This window comes from Mesoplodon mirus (assembly GCF_964341445.2).
Source record: "Mesoplodon mirus genome assembly, chromosome: 5".
Lineage (NCBI taxonomy): Eukaryota > Metazoa > Chordata > Mammalia > Artiodactyla > Ziphiidae > Mesoplodon > Mesoplodon mirus.
Genome location: NC_138980.1, coordinates 162,421,717 through 162,442,974, shown reverse-complemented (window position 1 = coordinate 162,442,974; position 21,258 = coordinate 162,421,717). Strand labels below are relative to the sequence as shown.

General features: G+C 33.8%; 1 protein-coding gene across 1 annotated transcript in view; it reads right to left on the bottom strand.

The window, feature by feature from the left end:
* Window positions 1-255: 255 nt before the first annotated feature.
* Window positions 256-21,258, bottom strand: part of CDH9 (cadherin 9) — a gene marked incomplete at both ends in the record, with an annotated part of 88,212 nt that continues 67,209 nt past the window's right edge. Inside the window, 5 exons of the mRNA XM_082622069.1 lie at window positions 256-743; window positions 4,811-5,062; window positions 5,145-5,262; window positions 9,544-9,665; window positions 10,160-10,296. Coding sequence (XP_082478195.1) covers window positions 256-743; window positions 4,811-5,062; window positions 5,145-5,262; window positions 9,544-9,665; window positions 10,160-10,296 — 1,117 coding nt within the window. The remainder of the gene's footprint in view (window positions 744-4,810; window positions 5,063-5,144; window positions 5,263-9,543; window positions 9,666-10,159; window positions 10,297-21,258) is intronic.

Here is a 21,258-nt window from a genome sequence, read left to right as displayed (position 1 = left end):
ACTGATGTGATATACTTTCCTTCAGAGATTGTTAGTCAAAGGGTGAACTGGTTATTATTACGTTTTAAAATCTATGTCATTCGTGTTCATTCACAGAAACTTACTGGTTAAGCAAACTCTTACTAAGACAACACCTAAGTATTGTTTGTAATTTTGATTTTTAAAAAATTTTCCTCCAAGGAAGAGAATGCAGGCCACTCCATCTAGTAACAAAGAGAGTACTTCCACTGATGTCCATGAAGTCATACCATACTCTTAATCTCGGTCACTATCATCACCCCCATACATATCAGCAAGTTTTTTAAAACGAGGCCCCCAGTCACTGAGGTAACCGTAATCTTGGTTACAATCTACTGTGGGAGATTCCAAAGAACTGAGTGAATCTGCTATGGAATCATTCCCTTCATAGGCGTACGTTGCCAGTGAATCATAAGGAGGTGCACTTGGGTCTGAATCATTTTCTTTTAATCTTCGATGGATAAAATCTTGCACATCAATATTTTCCCACAGAGGTACAGTCCTCCTTATCTGAAAAATTGTTTCAGGCATTACATCCCTTCTAAATTTACTATCTTCTCTTGCTTCTGGATTCCTTAATGTGCCAATGTCAAAAGCTTGGGTATCTTCTTCCCCGCCGCCTTCATCATTGTAGGTCACAATGTTGTCCCGGACATCATCTTTTGAAATTATCAAAGGTTCCTTTTTTCTTTGCCTCTTCAGTGCAGCAAACAGCACAACTAAAACTATTAACAAAAAGCAAACAAAAACAAATACAACAACAAGAAGAAGAAAAAACCAGAGAGAAAATTGTGAGATTCCATGATTCGGGTTTAAATTAATATAGTGCATTTTTGTATTTGTGACCTTGGTGTGGTGTAAGAAGTGTTAAGTTCATTTGGATATAAAGAGTAACTATCCTGCACAAATACAGGATGATTTGGGCCAGTGACTGGATGTACTATACTGATAAAGAAACAGATATTACAATGCCATTTATTTACTTTCAAGACTCAATATCCTATGGGGCTCTGGCATTGAAAATCTTCAATTATGGCGAATGCATTTAACCAACTATAAGTATGTAATACCTCATTCTTCCCCAATGCATGTTTGTTTCAAAATACTAAAATTCTAAAGCTACAATCATGACTATCCCAAGAGAAATTCAGTACCAATTTAATATTATCTTAAGGACTCAAGGGAATACAGGCAAAGTATTGCTCACATTTATGCATATGTCATGTGTATATGTATGTATAATATATATTATGTGTATATATATCATACATATGTACACACATACATATATATGCTACTAATCTCATCTATTCCCATATGTCACATCTGTTTAGTTAATTTCTTTTATTGACCTGGTTTTGAAAGTCTGCTTAAAATCTGAAATATAACTCTATAAGCTACAATATAAAATTAAAACTCAAACTCATCCTTACCTTGTTCTCATCTTACAGATATTACCTTGTTTCTGAGGACTTCTCTGATATATAGTTGCATTCAAATTTTGGGGCTGAAATGTTAATTGTGCTCCCTGTATATGCTGTATTATTATTTACATGCTTATGTTATCAAGTTAACTATCAACTTCCCCATATATGACATACTTCCTTATTTCTTGTTATGTTACTGGAATTTAAATTATTATGCATATATTTGACAATGAACATTTGAAAGATAAATACATTTTGAAATTAAAAATTACATTTTAAAACATAGGAAAGATCACATGATTTCCAACAAAATATGTTTCCATAGAAAATGAACCAAGTACATAATTTTATACATAAGAAAGTTAAGAATAAAATAAAGAATATTTTCCAAAAGCATACTTATACATTGCTGGGGAGAAATAAAAACCAGGTTTTCCTTACTTTATGGAAGTTAAATGTTTTGTCAATACTACTGATGTCTTACTGAAAAATAAGAACATGTTGCCTCAGAAACCTACCATTCATTTTCTCAGTCTTTGTTTTGAGATTACACAAACTCATTTCCATTGAGACTGCACTTCACCATGGCCCTGGAGACCCCTGTAACTACACTTAAGGCCCATACAATGCTGTTGTCATATTGGCCAATACACTTTCCTCAGCTCTTACTAATTGGTAAGAAGAAAACAAAAGATTCGTTAGAAGTATCTTCGCTAACCTCTACAGATCAGGCTTTGGGTGCTGGGCTATATTCAGAATCATGTTGAAGACATTTTAAAAAACTTTTCATTAATAATGAGACATATCTATACTCTCTTCTGTTAAAGGATGATCGTAAATTAAGTCCAACATAGACCTGAAATCCACAAATCTAGTGAATCATGCAGTAGAAAAACAGGGTTCTTTCTAAGTTTAATACTGAATGAATTAATTTATAAATTCTCTATGCATAGAAGAACAACCATATAGTCAAATAGTTTTAAGGGTTTCTTAACTAATATAATGTTTATGAAATTTCACAAATGGTCCTCAGAATCTGCTCTGAGGGTTTTCTGCTTTGTCAGGCCAAAATTATCTGCTTCTTTTCCCTCGACTGAGGCTTTTAATCTGGGGTATATGAATGGAATTCAAAGAGACTAAGGTAAGGAGTAGAAAAAAAAATGCTATATTCTGTAATATAGAAAGTTATATTTTCACTATAACTTGAATTTAACATTTTTTTCTATTATGGATATCAGCATAAACTGTAGTGATAGTAACAGTATGTGTGACTTTTAAAGCAATAGAAATCACAGATACTTTATATTGTATTATACTTAGGATATATTACAAATAATCATTAGACTTGTTCTAGAAGAAAGCACATATGACGATAATTAAACACGTCTTGCTTTTTTGTTTTTTGTTTAATTTGGATAAATGTATTTCCTTTTGTGTTACATGTATTATTTTTATAAATTTAAATTATTATTCTAAATAGGTCCATAGCTTCATCTTCACTATGAAAGGTGTCCAAGGAACCAAAAAGATTAAAAAGCCCTGCCCTAGGTTTTAACCTGCTACTTTGCCTTGTAACATGGATATAAACTATGAATTACATTTCTTCAAACTGTAGCAGGATAGGTCTAAAATATTATTGTCCATGCTATATCACCATTTTGCAAAAAGCAGACTCTTCTAACTTCAGAGGTACAGTAACTATGTCCAGCCATTTGTATAAAGACGTGAAATAACAGCAGGGATACTTAAAGAACTTTTATAATGAAACCTTATGAGTTAGAACCCATTTTAACTAAAATAATAGAAAATCATTCCACATTTAGGCAATAAATTGAGAAGGTAAAATACAACAATTGTGTGCCTTCTATATTTCCGAGGGCAGAAAGATGGCAGACTTTTCAGAATAAAAGAAGCCTTCTAGATTTCTGCGTAGAGAAAAATATTATCCAATTTACTTGGATAATGTTATAATATCTAAACCTATTTTTGGGGGTGGATTATGTTCCCTCATGTATGCATGCATGTCTTTATGTGTTAGTATGTGTTATATTAATATTGAAATTAAAAAATCAAATTTGAAATATGCATATTTCCATATTGTCCTAAATTAGGATAGTAAAACTATTTGAGCAAATAAAGCAATATGATATCAGTAGCACTTAGCTAAGAGCGTAAGCCAACATTTAATCTCCATGAGGATACAAAAATATTTTATGGAGGAGTTGAACTTTCTAGCAGCAGGTGGAGATGTGGACTGCTGCTGCTGCTGATGGTAGTAGTGTGTTAAGTTCTAAACCATCCTACGAAAATGTTTTTCTAAATAGTTGGATCATCATAACTGAGACAAATGCTTTCCCCTCACTTTCATCAGTTCCCCACTGAAGTCCTGCAAGAATATCTGGCCAAAGGGATTTTATCCAGATAGCCTGAGAGGATTTGCAGTGAAAAGGAGCCAGCACATATGAGCATTGGGACATAAATTTGACTAGCTCTCCTGCCCTAAGCATTCATTTTGGATGAATATTTGATGGAAACAAGTTTTGGGGGAATGTGTTACAGTGGAACAACTGTTTAATTGAATTAAATCATTGTCCTGTTAGGGCATGCTCAAAGAAAGCATTTGCACTTGGAAGCATGACTTTATTTAGAAAATATTGCTGGAGTAGGTATAACCACAATGCCATAGTGATATTTTAAGAAATGAGCTTAAAATTTAATTTGGTGTGTTGTGCCTACATTTAACAAATTTTATGGAAAAAAAGTTTATCTTAAAAAAAAAGTTTATCTTACTGCGACAAGTTAAATGCACTGACAAATTCCATTTATGATATATATAACTTAGTTTTTGTTAGTAATATTATTTGTAAAGTAGTCTTTTGTTTTGAGGATAATGCTTAGAAAGGTGGATTCTGAAATAGAATAACCTGGGTTTTAATGCTAGTTAAAACACTTTCTGAATGAGTGACTTTGTGTAAGTTATCTAACCTTTCTGTAGAAGAATAAAAGTATTTACCTTATAGAGCTGATATGAAAATTAAATCAATTATTAAATGAAATGTCCTTAGAAATGGGACGATCTTAGTTAACACTAAACACTATAAATATAAAACATATTTTAAAATATATGTATATATCACTAGCTATTATATCATTGTTTTCGGACTCTTTAAAGCTAGAACTATCCACAGTCAAAAACTCAATTGTTTTTCAATTGGAAGAACAATTTTAATAACAAGTTAAAATTTTCAGCCTTTAGCTCTAAAGAAGAGTGCTTTTCAATGTTCAATCACTGGGTAATGAGGGAGAGAATTCCTTGAGTTGAATGGATATATCTCAGGGGCATATCTTTCAGGGGCATAGTTTACCAAGTAGTATGACGACACAGAGAAGGATAGCGATGAGAGCTCCCGTGCTCAGGCCAGCAGAGAGGACCAAGGCCTCGGCATTGCAGGACTGCATGTTACCTTGATTATCACAGGCACACACACGAATGGTGAGTGTGCCAGTGCTGCTTTGGATTGGATAATCATTGTCAAAGATTAAAATTGGCAGCAGATACGTGCTCATTTTGTTGCGGCTATACCCATCTTTTCGAGTCATGATTCCTGCTGTATTATCTGAAAAAACAAAAAGTCAGATCAGTTTTAAAATTTTGCCTCTTAAGGTTTCATAATATTTGTCTTCAAAAATATTCTGTACCTTTATTATCTACAATGGTGAAGTTTGGATTGAGGGGAAATTCTGGCACTGGTTCAAAGAAGAATTTGTGGCCTCGGGGAGGGTCATCTTTGTCCATGACACTGACAGTCTGAATCAACTAAAACCAAAGAAAAAGTTAAATAGAGCACACAAAGCAACTCTTGTTATTACATTTTAAATCAGTTTGAGCTTTAAATATATCACTGAAATTAAATACTGAAATTAAACAAAAAATTCCATTTTCAGAAAATTTTGCCAAGATCTTTTTTTGTAGTTCTGTCTAATGTAACTTATTTAATGAAGAATGAAAAATGCCCATCAAGTATCAGTTTGCAGAGCACCTCTATGGATCATTATCTGATTCCTGGCCACTATAGTATTCAAGAAAAGAAAAGAAAAATTTGATCACGCCAATCTTTTGTCTTTTAACATTGTTAATATATACTACCAGCCCATTTTATTATGAATTGGTTACCAGTATGTGGCTTCCACGAGATAATGATTGTTTCAAAGGCAAAGGACATAACAGATGTGTTTTTTTAAAAAAAAAAAAACAAAAGTGCATATAGCACAGCCACTCCTAGAGATTAAGGAAACTATAAATATAGTTTTGGGAATATGAGCAATATGCCATATAATACCAGAAAGGAGAAGCTATGGGGCACCGTAAGTACAATCATATTGCATACTTTATTCAAATTGTTTGCTCTTCTTTTTAATGGTATTTGCAAAATTCAGAAGAATATACAAATAAATGCTTCTAAAGTTTTGTAAAATCATTGTTGAATTTGAGAAATTATAACACCTCTCAGCTGTGCTCCCTGTATGTCAGAGGTGTACCATAGTGTGAAGATGGAGCAGCAAATGACAGGTTGGGCAGAAAAATTCCATTGAGCATTTTATTGTGGATAAAAACAAAGCTACACATCAGGGTGCCTGTTTTCCAGTCCTGGGTCTGCCATCTGTGTGATGTATAATTACAGTCATTTAATTACCATTACTTTCAAACTTCTCTTCTACAAAAACAAATAGTGGCACCACTTCCAGGTATAATAGTCCAACATTCTGTGATGAAGAATTATTAGAATTTCACAGTAGTTTAATATACCCATTGTTTTGGTTATTGTGTACCTTCCATGGCCATACCAACCTGCATACTCACTAGTTACTACTTTTTTTTCTTTGATATTAACTATAATTTTGTTCATTTTATTGACAGAAGCACATGTAACCTTATGTTTCTTTAACAATACTTCTGAAAGTGCATAATTATTAATATAAACTTGATATGATTTTCTCCTTTCAAGATTGGCACATGACATAGAAAAATTTATATAAGATCTAATATTCTTGCTCAAACTTCTGTTCCAGAATAGCAATAATGTAACAAATATTTAGTAATATTTTAATCATAAACATCAAACATCATTGATCCTTTCATTGTATGACTGAGTTCTTGAAATGATTAGATGAGCCAATGTTTAAACATATTTTAAGAGAGAATATGTATCAGTAGCTTGACATCTATATTATGTTTTATTCTTAAACTTGTTAATTTTAACAGGAAAATTGTTTTCCACTGATTATATGAACAATGACATAGACATGTTAATAGCAGTAGTATATATTAAAATAATTTTAATTAGTTAATATCAATTATACTTTATCATTATCAAATATTAATTTTGTAATATATAAATAACTCACATGAAACAATAAAAAAGCATACTAATAAATAAGTAAAGAATATCTACAGGCTATTATCAGTTGACTTGTGTCCCTTCAAATTATATGTTTAAGACCTAATCCCCAGTACCTCTATTGTGACTTTATTTGGAATAGGCTCTTTGCAGGTGTAATCAAGTTAAGATGAGGTCATACCGAATTAGGGTGGACCCTAATCCAGTGAATGGAGTTCTCACAAAAAGAGGGAAATATGGACACAAATAGAGATACAGAAATAATATCATATAACAATGGAGACAGAGATTGGAGTAATTTGGGTCCACAAACCAAGGAACGCTAATTACCAGCAAACACAGAGGCTAGGAAGTGGCAAGGAAGGATCCTCCCCTAACGCCTTCTGAGAGAGCATGAACCTGCTGACACATTGATTCTGGACTTCTAGCCTCCAGAACTGGGTCAAAGAATACATTTCTGTTGTTTCAAGCTATCTAGTTTGTGTAAATTTGTCATGGTAGCCTTGGGAAACTAACAGCTATAAAATGTTCAGCCTCAATAATTTTGGAGGAATTCATGTTAAAATTATTATGAGATTTTACATATTGGTAGATAGTATTTAGAATCTAGTGTTGCCCAATAAATGAGCAATTATACACATTTGGTGGAAGTTATTACTAGTTATATAACATATTCTGAGCACTATTTGGAAGCACTGATGAGTATTTATAGATAAAATTTATTTCTTCGAGGATTTCATCAAAGAAAAATGATTCCAGGTAGTATACAACTATATATGTATTATAATGCTCACTGTAGTGCTGTCTGCTAGAGTAACATTTTGTTGGTAAACCAAATTTCCATTAATAAATGGGTAGTTGACGGCTTCCCTGGTGGCGCAGTTGTTGAGAGTCTGCCTGCCGATGCAGGGGACACGGGTTCGTGCCCCGGTCCGGGAGGATCCCACATGCCGCAGAGCGGCTGGGCCCGTGAGCCATGGCTGCTGAGCCTGCGCGTCCGGAGCCTGTGCTCCGCAGCGGGAGAGGCCACAACAGTGAGAGGCCCGCGTACCGCAAAAAAAAAAAAAAAAAAAAAAAAAAAGTTTTCCTTTTTTCACTTCGTAACAATGGCATATTCTCAGTTCGATGAATGATTATTTTTAATTTGCTGCTTACTTTTCAGAGCATAGCTACACATTAGTTGGCTTATTCAACCACCTTTTTTTTTTTTTTTTTTGCGGTTTGTGGGCCTCTCACTGTTGTGGCCTGTCCCGCTGCGGAGCACAGGCTCCGGACGCGCAGGCTCAGCGGCCATGGCTCACGGGCCCAGCCGCTCCGCGGCATGTGGGATCTTCCCGGACCGGGGCACGAACCCGTGTCCCCTGCATCGGCAGGCGGACTCTCAACCACTGCTACAACAGGGAAGCCCAGGAAAACAATTTTTAGTCCAAATAACTGTGTAATGATTCTTTGCTGGTGTAAAGAAAATAAAAACTTCATTTGTATTTCTGTGTATGTAAGTGGAATGTGGTATGTACCTCTTTCTTAGTCTGCTTGAGCTGCCATAACAAAACACCATATACTGAATGGCTTAAATAGCAGAAATTTATTTTCTCACAGTTCTGGAGGTTGGAAGACCAAGATCAGGGTATCAGCATAGTGGGCTTCTAGTGAGAGGTCTCTTCCTGGCTTTCAGACAGCTGCCTTCTTGCTCCATCTTCACATAGCCTTTCCTTTGATCGTGTGTATGACAATAGAGGGTGATCTCTCTGGTGTCTCTTCTTTAACGGACACTAATACTGTCAGATCAGAGCCCACTTTTTGACCTCATTTAACCTTGATTCCTTCCTTAGAGACCCCATCTTCAGATAATACAGCCACACTGGGAGATAGGGCTTCAACATATGAATTTTGAGGGGGCAGAAATATTCAGTTCATTATAATCTCTACTGGAATAGAAGAAAGACTATATTTCACTTTATTTTCTATATTAAATGGACATGATAGAATTATATATGATTCTTACCATCTACCTACTTTTTCCTCAAGGAAATATCTAAATAACTCATTAAAATTTCTTTCAATAACATTTATGCAGTTTGTATTTGTAAAATATTGTCTTAGTGTAAAAAGTGAACATATTCTGCATTTTCTTAAAATTACTTTAGAGATACCTGAAATATTACTTTATATGTGGACTTTGTAACTCTTGTACACTCTTTTTTTATCTCACTAATATTAAAGTCGAAAAATCACAAACAAAATATAACTTGTCTCAAACCAAAATGTCCTGTTTGAACAACTCAGAGTAGCAAAATGTAATCAACAAGACAATTATTATGATTTCCTTTATATTAACACAATTTTATTTTCATACTTCATGTTTTATTTAATAATGTATGTTCATTCTATTTGTGATTATAGCTCAGTATCAGTATGATTATGAATCCAGGTAGGAAATTTTTATACATGTGATATTCATTATGTACCTAGTCTATAAATTAAAGCATATATTATAATTTTTCCTAGTATATCATGGATTCTAAAATATTTAAAAAATCATCTTTTTAAGATTATTGTGATTCTTTTGGTAAGGAGAGATAAACAAGTGACAAGGAAGACTGACAATAGTTTGCATGAAAAAAAATGTGCAAGTAAACTAATGCAGTGTCATCTGCCTTTGTGAAGAGCAAATTTTTTTTAAGTTTATAATAACTTACCTGCCCAGGTTTTGCATTTTCACAGACAAATGTTTCATAGTACATGGCAAATTCTGGAGCATGGTCATTTATATCCAGAATTCTGATGAAAACAGGAATGCGGCTACTTTGTTTTGAGTTATCTGCAATGAGAACATGTGTAAGATTTCAGTCTCATTTACAGAGTAGTAGTGATATTGTTTGCCCCATTTGTAACTTAGCAACAGATCATTTTTGGGGTATTCACTTCTTGATTGGATTGCTGATGGATATCTCAGCTTTCTTACACGGTTCAGATGAAGAGCATGATAGAAAGAGGAGAATACAATTGAGAGTGAATATTATTTGTAAGAGATAATTTTCTTAGACTGATTATTTTTATGAAGTTAGATTATATTTTTATCCTACAGTAAGATGTAAAAGAAAATCAAGTTTAAAATAAAATGAATATTTGATAATCATTAAAATAATTTAAAAATCCAGCACACTCTAAATCATTTCTCTCAGCTCTTGCTGAGAGAATTCATTCAGCAAGAGTGGAAATTCATTCCACTCAAGTAAAAGAGTCTACTTAATGCTATTATTTTACTACTTTGGTGAAAAATAATGTGTTCAGGTGGATGTATTTCCAACTTACTTATCTCTGTGGCTGTAATGGTGATGTTATGCCAAGGGGTTGACTCCCGGTCAAGAGGCTTCAAAGTGAAAATAGAACCATTTTCTGAGTGAATACTGAAAATCCGGTCCATATCCGAATGCCGATCAACAGAGTATCTAGCAGAAAAGAGACTCATTATTCCAGGCATTGTTTTAAAATTATTAATTCATCTACCATTTATTAAAGTTATAGGCGGTTCACGTGATGGTCTGATAAATATGACAAGTAAAATACCGATAATTTTCTTGAATTTGTATTTAATTGTCATTTAGATAATTTGATGTAGTTGGCTGTTTTCGTTATTACTATTCTATGATTATGTGTACTTCAGAGTCCTTAGTTATACTCATGAATCCTTGTGGCAGCTTTTAAGTGAGTTTTTAATTGTCACTTGATTAATTCATCCTATCATAGACCTATTGCAGTGCTTGAGACATATTAAAGTCATATTAAAGTTGATAGAGTCAATTGCATTGGATAAATTGAAATTATGTTGAAAATAACACATAAAAACATGTGTCCACAGAGTCCTTATAAGTGAATATGCAGAGGCTGTTGTAAAATACATGGCTCTTGAATGGTTCTCTATTCAAAGATCATTTCAGCTGAATCAAAGTTCTTCCTCCAATCTCTCCCTTTAGCCTTTTCCAAATAAAAATTGAAATGACAAAGAACCACAGATGTACTAGCTACCATTTTTGCAAGTTTGAGATTTCTGCTGCTGAGTGTTTAATTGAGCCATGTAGGAATCTAAGTGTGTCTCAAACATTAATGTTCATATGAATCACATGGGGATCTTGGTAAAAACAGATTCTGATTCAGTAAGTCTAGTGTGGGAACTGTTATTCTGCATTTCTAAAAAACCCTTAGGTGAATCCCATGTTGTAAGGTCCATAGATAAGGCTTTGTATAGCAAGGTTAAGACCATGGGATAAACTGGTTAGAATAAGGACAGCCAAAGGAGCAACAATGACAGAGAACTAACAGACTAATCAGCATCTGGTGGCATCCTCATTTTTCTAGGTTTCTATTAAAGACACTTAGCAAATGAACTCCCTTTTAATCTGGTGAATTAGGAAACTAACAACTCCCATTATACATCCATAATATATCCACTGTCAGGCACTGACTTTGACAAAAAATAGACATTTAATTTTCTAAACATTGTGAAACATTGGCAATTTTTAAAATATTGGACAAAAAGACATTTATCTAAATTCGATTATTTCTTTGGGTTATTTTAATAAAGAACATGTGGCTTAGTCCATTATTATAAGGACTGTGCTTAACTTAAGGGATCTATTAGTAAACTCAGATTTCAAAAAAAATTTAACAACTTAATATAGTATATGATGTTGCTTACCTAATTTACTTTCTGCTAAATTTTGTAAAATTATTGTTTCAAATTCACAAATACTGCCTCAAAGTGAGTATTTGGGCATGTGGAAAATATACATATTATATGTATATATATTAGATTTCATCTCATAGATAAAATTGCTAAAATCTTGGCATAGTTGGTCTCAGATTTCTTCCTGTACCTCATCCCAAAATATGAAACCAGGGCAGTCACCTTGTTATCTTTTAGAAGTGTGCAGTGTACAGTAGAGCTACATGGAAATGGTAGTATTCCCTATTTTTGCAATAATTATGATTGTAATTTTTCTACATGGTTGCTATAAAAAGAATTTGGGGATTGAAAAAAAAAAACAACTCATGTGACATATGGTAGCTGCCCAAGAGTAACTATCCTTCTGGGGTGGGAAATCCTAAGTAAATAGAGAAAAATTTTAAACCTAAATATAAAAATAATTATATAAAAAGGCATAGTAGTGTATATATTTCCTAGAAGCAAAAGTTATGTTGAGTTTTAATTAAGCATTTATTGTCAGACAAGGATCTGAGATCGTTCTTATTTTTTAAAATACTCATTAATGTACTAAGATCAAGAATAAAAGTCATATGAAATTTTCTCTTTTTAATTTTTATTGCTTAAATAGTGCTAAGATAAAAGATAATAGAGTGTTTCCTATGTCTAGGTTTCAATCCTCCTACAGTTTAGTTCCTAATGTGGCCTGAGAAACATTGGAACATTTAAACATTAAACATTGGAACATTTAAAAAATGTTTTTTTTTTTCCTAAAGTACTTACACCAAATTCTGCTTATGAATACAAACAATCCTAAAAGGAACACAAAAGAAAGCAAATAAAAGAGCATAACCACATAACCACATCTATGTGTTGAATGAATCTCAATTCATAATATTCACCTGTATATATTTATCTCCATTGTTGGAAAGGTCAGTAGTTAACCATTATCTGCTTATTGCTGAATAGATCTTGGATTCCTTCCTATCACTTGCATCAAAGATCAGAAGTAAAATAAAAATCACTTTTTACCCATTGCCACATGCCCTAGAGATTAGCATGGAGATTTCTATGGTTGAGGGATAGTTAACAATTCTAACATTATACAAATCTAGCTCTGACTCACTTTGAGCTTATGTGGGATCAAAATAGGTCTGTGTTTCTGGCTGCCCTACTCTTAGGTTCAACCTTGAAAAGCACCGTTTTCAAGTTAAGAATTCATGAAGGAGAGTCACTTTGATGATTTATAAATAGTTCACTTTAACATTAACACTGCAAACTTCTAGATCTGTATTTATAAATTTGCCCCACTGCAAATGATGTCTTGCAGTTTTTCAAAGCCCAGAGATCATTTTTATTTATTTAGCAGCTAATGCTCTATTTTCAACACAGAATAGGTTTACCTATTAATAATAAGTACACTGGATTACAACAAATGACCAAAAAGAGGCTGATAAACACATAACGTGAGACAAAACTGTCTCTATGTCCCAGCAGATGGCTTATTAAAACAATACTTTATTGATATCATTATATTGAATTTATAACAATAAGTTTTAGAAAACATCATTGGCATACTTTTTGAATGAATACCTTTTGCAGAAACAGGAGCCAATCACATAGGCAGCAAAAATAACAAGGTAAAAAGATCGCAAGTGAGCTGACACTGTGGAAGCTGAACTCTGGTTCTAGTTTGTTTGTTTGTTTTTTAAGCTCTACAATTAAGAATCAAACACATAACAGATCCCTATATTTTCACTTACTACAAAAAAACATGTAAATTAAATTACACCAGAACAAATCAGTAATATGTAGGAATATATCAAAGATAGTATTCCTTTTCCTTTCCTGAATTCCAGGTACATCTTCCACTAAGTCAATATAATTAGGCTATGAGTTTTCTCATTCCTTTCCAGCTACTGCTTTCCAGAAATGTGTTTTCTAGCTACAAACTATGAAACCTTCCTTGAGAATGGCTATACTGCTTCAACAAATAGTTCAAGCCTTTATTTTTTTCCAAATATTATTGACATGATTTTAAAATTACTATTACTTTACTCTCTGTAATAAAATCAAGCAAATATTAAATAAGTACTGGTATATATGAAGGCACTTATTCCAGTTTATGGTGGAATCATGTACATTTTATGGTGACATAACTAAATTTCTCACCAGCAAGTTTGTTTTGTATTTACTTCTCTATTTGACTGCGGTAGAACTGATTTCTTCTAAAATTTGTTGAACCTTTAAATATGTTGAGCATAAAATTGGTGTGAAATTAGACAACATGTTCTTTCAGAACCTGTAAAGCTATAATCAACCCTATAACTTAGGAAATCCTTGATTACTAATGAGGTGAAGCGGAGCTGACAACAGCTGCTAATTGTAACCATAATCTTATGTTGCAAGTGGCAGATGTATTTCAGAAAATATGTTTGATGAACAGATTTACTGGTGGGTGAGAATTACTTCCCAAACTTTCCCTGGAAATTGTTCCATGATGTTTATCATAGCCTATTTCTGCTCTGGGGATCAGTCATCCTTCTAAATGCTATCAGAGCAAATGAAAGAGTTAAATATTATATTGTTGTCTCCTTGTTGAATTATTGCTGGTTTTTCACACTATAATTGAATTTCTAAAGCTTTTTTTGCATACATTTTTATGCTAACAGGAATCAGTCTAATGTTATATTTTCAGGCATGACCTTGTATTTTGTCAGACTTGACAGTATAATATTAGGAACATAATTTCAGATTCATTTGTTCTCCAAATATTTTTCTTCCTTTTGTCATAATTCTTGAGATTTTACAGGTGAAACTACTGCCCATTGTTTTTGCAAGACTTGAGTACCCTATAAAAAGTAAATATTTCTGGAAGAGCTATGGACTTAAAACGGCATCAGCCACTTTTATATACCATAAAGCAAGGTTGCAAGTTTTACTATCAGTCTCTGATCAAGAAATTTTTCTCCTACAATTGTATCATGAGGAAATTATCAGATATATATCTCCAGACAATCTAAATTTTCATCAGTGATGCATTACCTACATGGTAGTATGTTATCTATACAGTAGAAGTTTATCAAGAACTGTAATGACATTAGCAAATATTCACAATTAGTAAAATACATAAACCCATATATATTATATAAGCTCTACTTAATTAAAAAATAGGAGATTGATAAACTGTTTAAAAGATGAAATACTTGATGGAAGTAGAATAAATAGCACTGGAGTATCTACTGAGGGGAGAATTATAGATGTCTTATTTGCTACAAAATTACCTATGCAATCCCTTTTTTCTAAAATGAATGACTACAATTATATTATCAAAAACATGTTCAAAATGATATTTTGACTGTCCTCTTCAAATATAAAATGACGGGGCTAGATTTACCACACACACACACCCCTGCCAAAACCCACTAAAATCCAAATAAAAAAATATATATATATATATGAAACAATTATTTTTGAAGCATTAGATACCAGGAGACAGAGAGGGTAATTCCTGAGAAAAGAGGAAGAAATTATGTGATCCTCAAAACTGGCTGCTGCCTGGGAGGGTTTCTAAACAATAATGCAGGAAGTGGGAGTCCAGATGGAGCCTGTCAGTCCCTTGAATTCAGGAGATAATGCTGAGATTCCAGGGAGACCAAGGTGGGTAGAATTTGCTGGGAAGAGGACTTCATAGGATAGAGCTTCACAGAGAGAGAGCCACAGAAATATTAAGAGGATCCTGCTCAACTCTTCAGCTGAGTGCTAATCAGAACATGCATGAGAGCAGATAAAATGAAGTCATAGATGTAACCAATTACAATGACCAGAGGGAGCAAAACTGAACAGTATGTGTCTGGAAATAGTCTAATTCCCATCAGCCAAAGTAGAAAACTCATAACTCATGGGGCTTTGGTAGAATTTCAGAAATGTCTTACTTGATTTATGGGGCAAAATTATATCTAGACAAAGGGCTGCCAAAGCAAGGGCCAGAAGGTTTAAGCTGTTTCAAGTAACTTAGCCACACATCTGAACACAGATCAATAGTATTTATAGAAATGAAAAGCTATAACACAGATAACACAGCATAAACACAATATTTGTCAGGCAATCAAAAATCACAGGTAAGCAAAAATGGGAAATGTGACTGCAAAGAAAAATCTGTCAATTGAAACTAACCCAAAAATGACACAGTTGACAGAATTAGCTGACAGTGATATTTAAAAAGTTACTTTAAATGCATTCTGTATATTTAACTAGAGGAAAGTTTAAGGAAATAATATAGATATAGATAGATAAATAGATATATGTCTTTCATAGAACTTCTAGAGGAGAAACTACAGTCTGTGAGTTGAAAATTATACTCTGATGGAATTAAAGCAGGTTAGATTTTGCAGGAAAAAAAATAGTAAACTCGAAGATGAATGGGAAATATTTAAAATGATTAAGGTGGGGGGATTAAAAATTAGAGCACCAGTGAGCTGTGTTGCACTTTCAAGACACCTATCATAATTAAAATTAAATGATCTAAAAGAGAGGAGGGTAGGGTAAAATTATTGGAGAAACAGTGGTTGAAAAGTTTTCCAAGTCTGAGAAAAGTCATAAACTCACAGATCCAAGAAGCTTAATAAACATCAAGTACAAAATATATGAAGCATGTTATAGAAAATCACATCATAATCAAATTGCTTAAAACCAGTGACAAAATTTAAATGCATCCTAAGGAACAGCTAAGTTACAAAGAGAAAAATAAACATAAAGGCAGGGAAAAATCTTTACTATAGAGCTAGAAAAAAAAATGCCCTCAATCTAAAATTCTGTACCCAGAAAAAAAAAAAAAAAAGAAATGAAAGTGATAACATAAAAAAGGAATGCAAAATAAAATACAGTATTAACCCAAAGAATCCATGGTCTAAACATCACAATTAAAAGGAACAGAATGTTACATTGTGCAATAAAGCAAAACAACTATATGATTCTAGAACATATTTTAAATACAAAAGCAGAGATAGACTAACAGCATCATACTTAATAATAAAAAACTAATTTCTCCATAAGACAAGGAGGAAGGAAGGGACTTCTGTTCTTATCACTTCTATTTAGCATTGTCCTGGAAGTTCTTGCCAGTGTAATAAAGCAACAAAAAAATATAAAATATGTTCTTGATATGTAGACATAAAACCACAAAACATGGCTGAAAAAACCCTCCATGAATGGAGAAATGCACATTGTATATGGATTAATATATTCAGTATCATTAAGTTATTATCAATTCTGCCTACATTGATCAATGGACTCAACACAATCCCAATGAAAATTTCAGGAGGCTGTTTTATAGCACTTGATATATGAAAATGTAAAGGGCCTAGAATTACCAAGCAACTTCAGGTAGGAAAAAAAAAAGTTAAATGACGAATACTACCTAATTTAAAGACTCTTTTTATAAAGGTGTACAACAGTGTGCCATTTTTGTAAACATAGATAAATATATAATTGGAATAGAAGAGAGAGTCCAGAGCTAGTTTCATACTTATATAAACAATTGAGTTTTGACAAATGTACAAAGTTTATTCAGTGAAAAGTATAGTTTTTTCAACCAGTGGTACAGGAAACATTGCATTTCCAATGTAAACATCCATATACAAAAAAGGAAAAAAAACTTTGATCCATAACTCACACCATATAAAAATTAACTTAAAATGAATCATAGATATAAATATGACTAAAAGCAATAAATTTCCTACATAAAAAAATACAATGAGAATTTTGAGATTAGGCAGATGCTTTCTATATAAGACACTAAAAGCTTCATCCATACATTTAAAAGTTAATAAATTGGATTTTATTAAAATGAGAATTTTTGCTTTTTGAAAGTCACTTTAAGGGAATGGATATACAATCCACTGACTTGGGGAGAATATATTTGCAAATCGTATATCTGATAAAGGACTTGTATCCAGTGTGTGTGTGTGTGTGTGTGTGTCTTCAAATCAATAACAAAGACATAACCCAGTAAAATTTAGGCAAATTTTGAATAGACACTTCATCAAAAAACATATATTGGTGACATATTAACATATGAAGAAAATGCTCAACATCATTAGCCATAAAGGTAATGGAGGTATTATTATACATCTATTAGAATGGCTAAAATTAAAATAGTTGACAGTACCAAGGTTTGGTGAGGATGTAGAGAAATTGGAACCATCACACATGCTGATAGGAATGTAAAATTGTATAACCACTTTAAAAGTTAAACATATAACCACCACATGTTCCAATCATAACCCTCCTAGATATTTACTCTAGAAAAGTGAACGCATGTAACTATACAAATACTGATACACAAATATTTGTATGTGTACTTATATACAAATGTGTATAAATGTATTATAATATCCAAGTATTTGAAACAACTCAAAATATCAATGAATAAGTGAACAGATAAGCAAATTGTGGTATTTCCACACTTTGGAATACTATTCAGCAATTAGAAAATTAAACTATTAATGCATACAACAATATGGAAAATCTCAAGATAGTTATGCTAAATGAAAGAAGTTGGACAGAAGAGAATAAATACTGTATGATTTCATTTGTATAAAGTCAAGAAAATCCAATCAAATTTAATCTATATTGCCATAAAGTAGTTCAGTGTTTGCCTGGGAACAGGGTTTGGTTCCAGGATGTTTGGGAGGGAAGTATTACAAAGGGGAATTAGGAAACTTTGGGGGAAGATTTTGGGGATAGTTTAATAGGTGTACTAACATGCTCCACCCACCAGTGGGCTGGCACTTGCCCTGGGACCAGCCTCATCAACCAGTGGGCAGGCACAAGCCCCAGGACCCCCTGGGCCCCATCCCTACCCCACAGAAGGTTGGCACCAACTCTGGGGCCCCTGGTCCCTGAAACCAGAGACTCCAAGACACAGCTCTGCCACTAGTGCCCAGAACCAGCCACAGTACCCAACATCACCCACTCATGGGCAGACACCAGTCCAGGGGTCCCCTGGGATCTGTCCAACAACAGGCTGACAAGAAATTGAGGACCCCTAGCCCCCAAATCACCACAGTCACCAACTCTGCCCACCTGTGGGCCAATAATAGCCCTGGGATATATGAGGCCCCAGAGCCAGCTACCATGTCACCCTGCCCCTTGAGACCCAGCAGCCTTCAGCCTCCACACAAGGCAGGGCCTGGTAACCAACTAGACCTGGGGCCAGCCACTCCTACCAGACCATCTGCAGTATTCAATCTGCCTCAACAGAAGAACCATGCAGGCCACATGAGGGCACCCCTAGAGGATATAGCTCTGGTGACCAGAGGGGAGTGCACTGCTGGTGCATATGGGACATCTAATACAAAAGGTCACTTCCAGGGTCAGGAAATGTAACCAGCCTACCAAATACATAGAAATAAAAACAGCAAATTAGGCAAAATGAGGTGACAGAGCAATACGTTCTAAATGAAGGAACAAGATAATACCTCACAAGAAGGAGTAAGTGAAGTGGAGAGAAGCAATCAACACAATAAAGAGTTCAAGATAATAATCATAAAAGTGTTCAAAGAACTTGGGAGAAGATTGGATGAACAAAGTGACAAGTTAGAAGATTTTAACAAAGAGTTAAGAAAATATAAAGAAGAACCAAAATACATGAAGCATACAATAACTGAAATAAAAAATAGATCAGAATGAATCAACAGATTAGATGATACAGAAGAACAGATCAGCAAGCTGGAAGAAGACAGAGTAGTGGAAATCACTGAAGCTGAACAGCAAAAAGAAAAATAATAAAAATAAAGGAGGACAACTTAAGAGACCTCTAGTACAAAATTAAGCATACTAAGATTCACATTTTCGGGTCCAGAAGGTGAAGAGACAGAAAGGGGCAAAGAATATATTTGAAGACATTGTAGCAGAAAACTTCCCTAACCTGAGAAAGGGAACAGGCATTCAGGCCAAGAAGCAGAGTCCAAAACAGGATCAACCCAAAGAGGACCACACCAAGATATATTGTAACTAAATTACAAAAATTAAAGATAAAGAGGGAATATTAAAAGCAGCAAGGGAAAAGCCACAAATTATGTACAAGGGATTTCCCATAAGGCTATCAGTCAGCTTTTCAGCAGTTACTACACAGGCCAGAAGGTAGTGACACAGTATATTTAAAGTGATGAAAAGGGAAAAACCTGCAAGCAATAATACTCTCCTGGGCAAGGCTTCATTCATATTTGATGGAGATATCAAAAGTTTTACAGACAAGCCAAAACTAAAGAGTTCAGCACCAACAAACCAAATTTAAAGAAAAAGGATTTCTCTGAGTAAAAAAGAAAAGCAGAACTAGAAATAGATAATTACAAAAGGAAAAATTTCATTCGTAAAGACAAGTATACAGTAAAGGTGGTAAATCAACGATTTATGAAGCTAGTAGGAAGGTTAAAAGACCAAAGTAGTAAAATCATCTATATATATAATAAATAAGGGATACACAAAACAAAAAGATGTAAAATATGATGTCAAAACAGTAAATGTGGAGTGGGGCTGGGGAGTAAAAATGCAGGGTTGTTAAAATCTGTTTGAGTTTAAGAGATCTGAAACTTAAAATAATCATATGTACATGGATGGCTATATATAAACTTCATGGTAACAACCTCATGGTAACGCTCCACAAACAAAAGTTCAGGACCAGATGTCTTCACAGATGAATTCTACCAAACATTTATAGAAGAGTTAATACCTCTTCTTCTCGAATTATTCCAAAAATTTAAAGAATGAATAATTCCAAACTCATACCAAGAGGCCAGCATCATTCTGATACCACTCAAACATCTATAGCAGATACATACATGCAAATGAGAAAGGAATCCAAGCAAAACAGTAAAGGCAGCCATCAAATCAAAAGGGAGAAAAGAAAAAGAAGAAAGGAACAAAAAAGAACTATAAAACCACCCCTAAACAATTAACAAAATGGCAATAGGTACTTACCTATCAACAATTACTTTATTATTTTATTTTATTATTATTATTATTTTTTGTGGTACGTGGGCCTCTCACTGCTGTGGCCTCTCCCGTTGTGGAGCACAGGCTCCAGATGCGCAGGCTCAGTGACCATGGCTCACGGGCCCAGCCGCTCTGTGGCATGTGGGATCTTCCTGGACCAGGGCACAAACCCGTGTCCCCTGCATCGGCAGGCAGACTCTCAACCACTGCACCACCAGGGAAGCCCAACAATTACTTTAAATGTAAATGGACTAAGTGAAAAAAACATAATGACCCAAAGTCTTTGGGATACAGCAAAAACAGGTCTAAGAGGGAAGTTTATAGCAAGAAAAAACTATCTCAGGAAACAAGAAAAACCTCAAAGAAACAACCTAACTTTACATCTAAAGGAACTAGGAAAAGAAGAAAAAATAAAATCCAAAGTTAGTAGAAGGAAAGCAGTTATAAAGATAAGAGCAGAAATAAATAGAGACCAAAAAAAAAAAAAAACCAAAAACAAACAAACCAAAAAACAAAAAACACAATAGGAAAGTTCAATAAAACTAGGAGCTAGTTCTTGGTAAAGATAAACAAAATTGATAAACTTTTAGCCAGACTCTTTAAGAAGAGAGAGGGCCCAAATTAACAGAATCAGAAATGAAAAAAGAGAAGTTACAACCTACACCACAGAAACACAAAGGATCATAAGAGAATACTATGAACAATTATACAC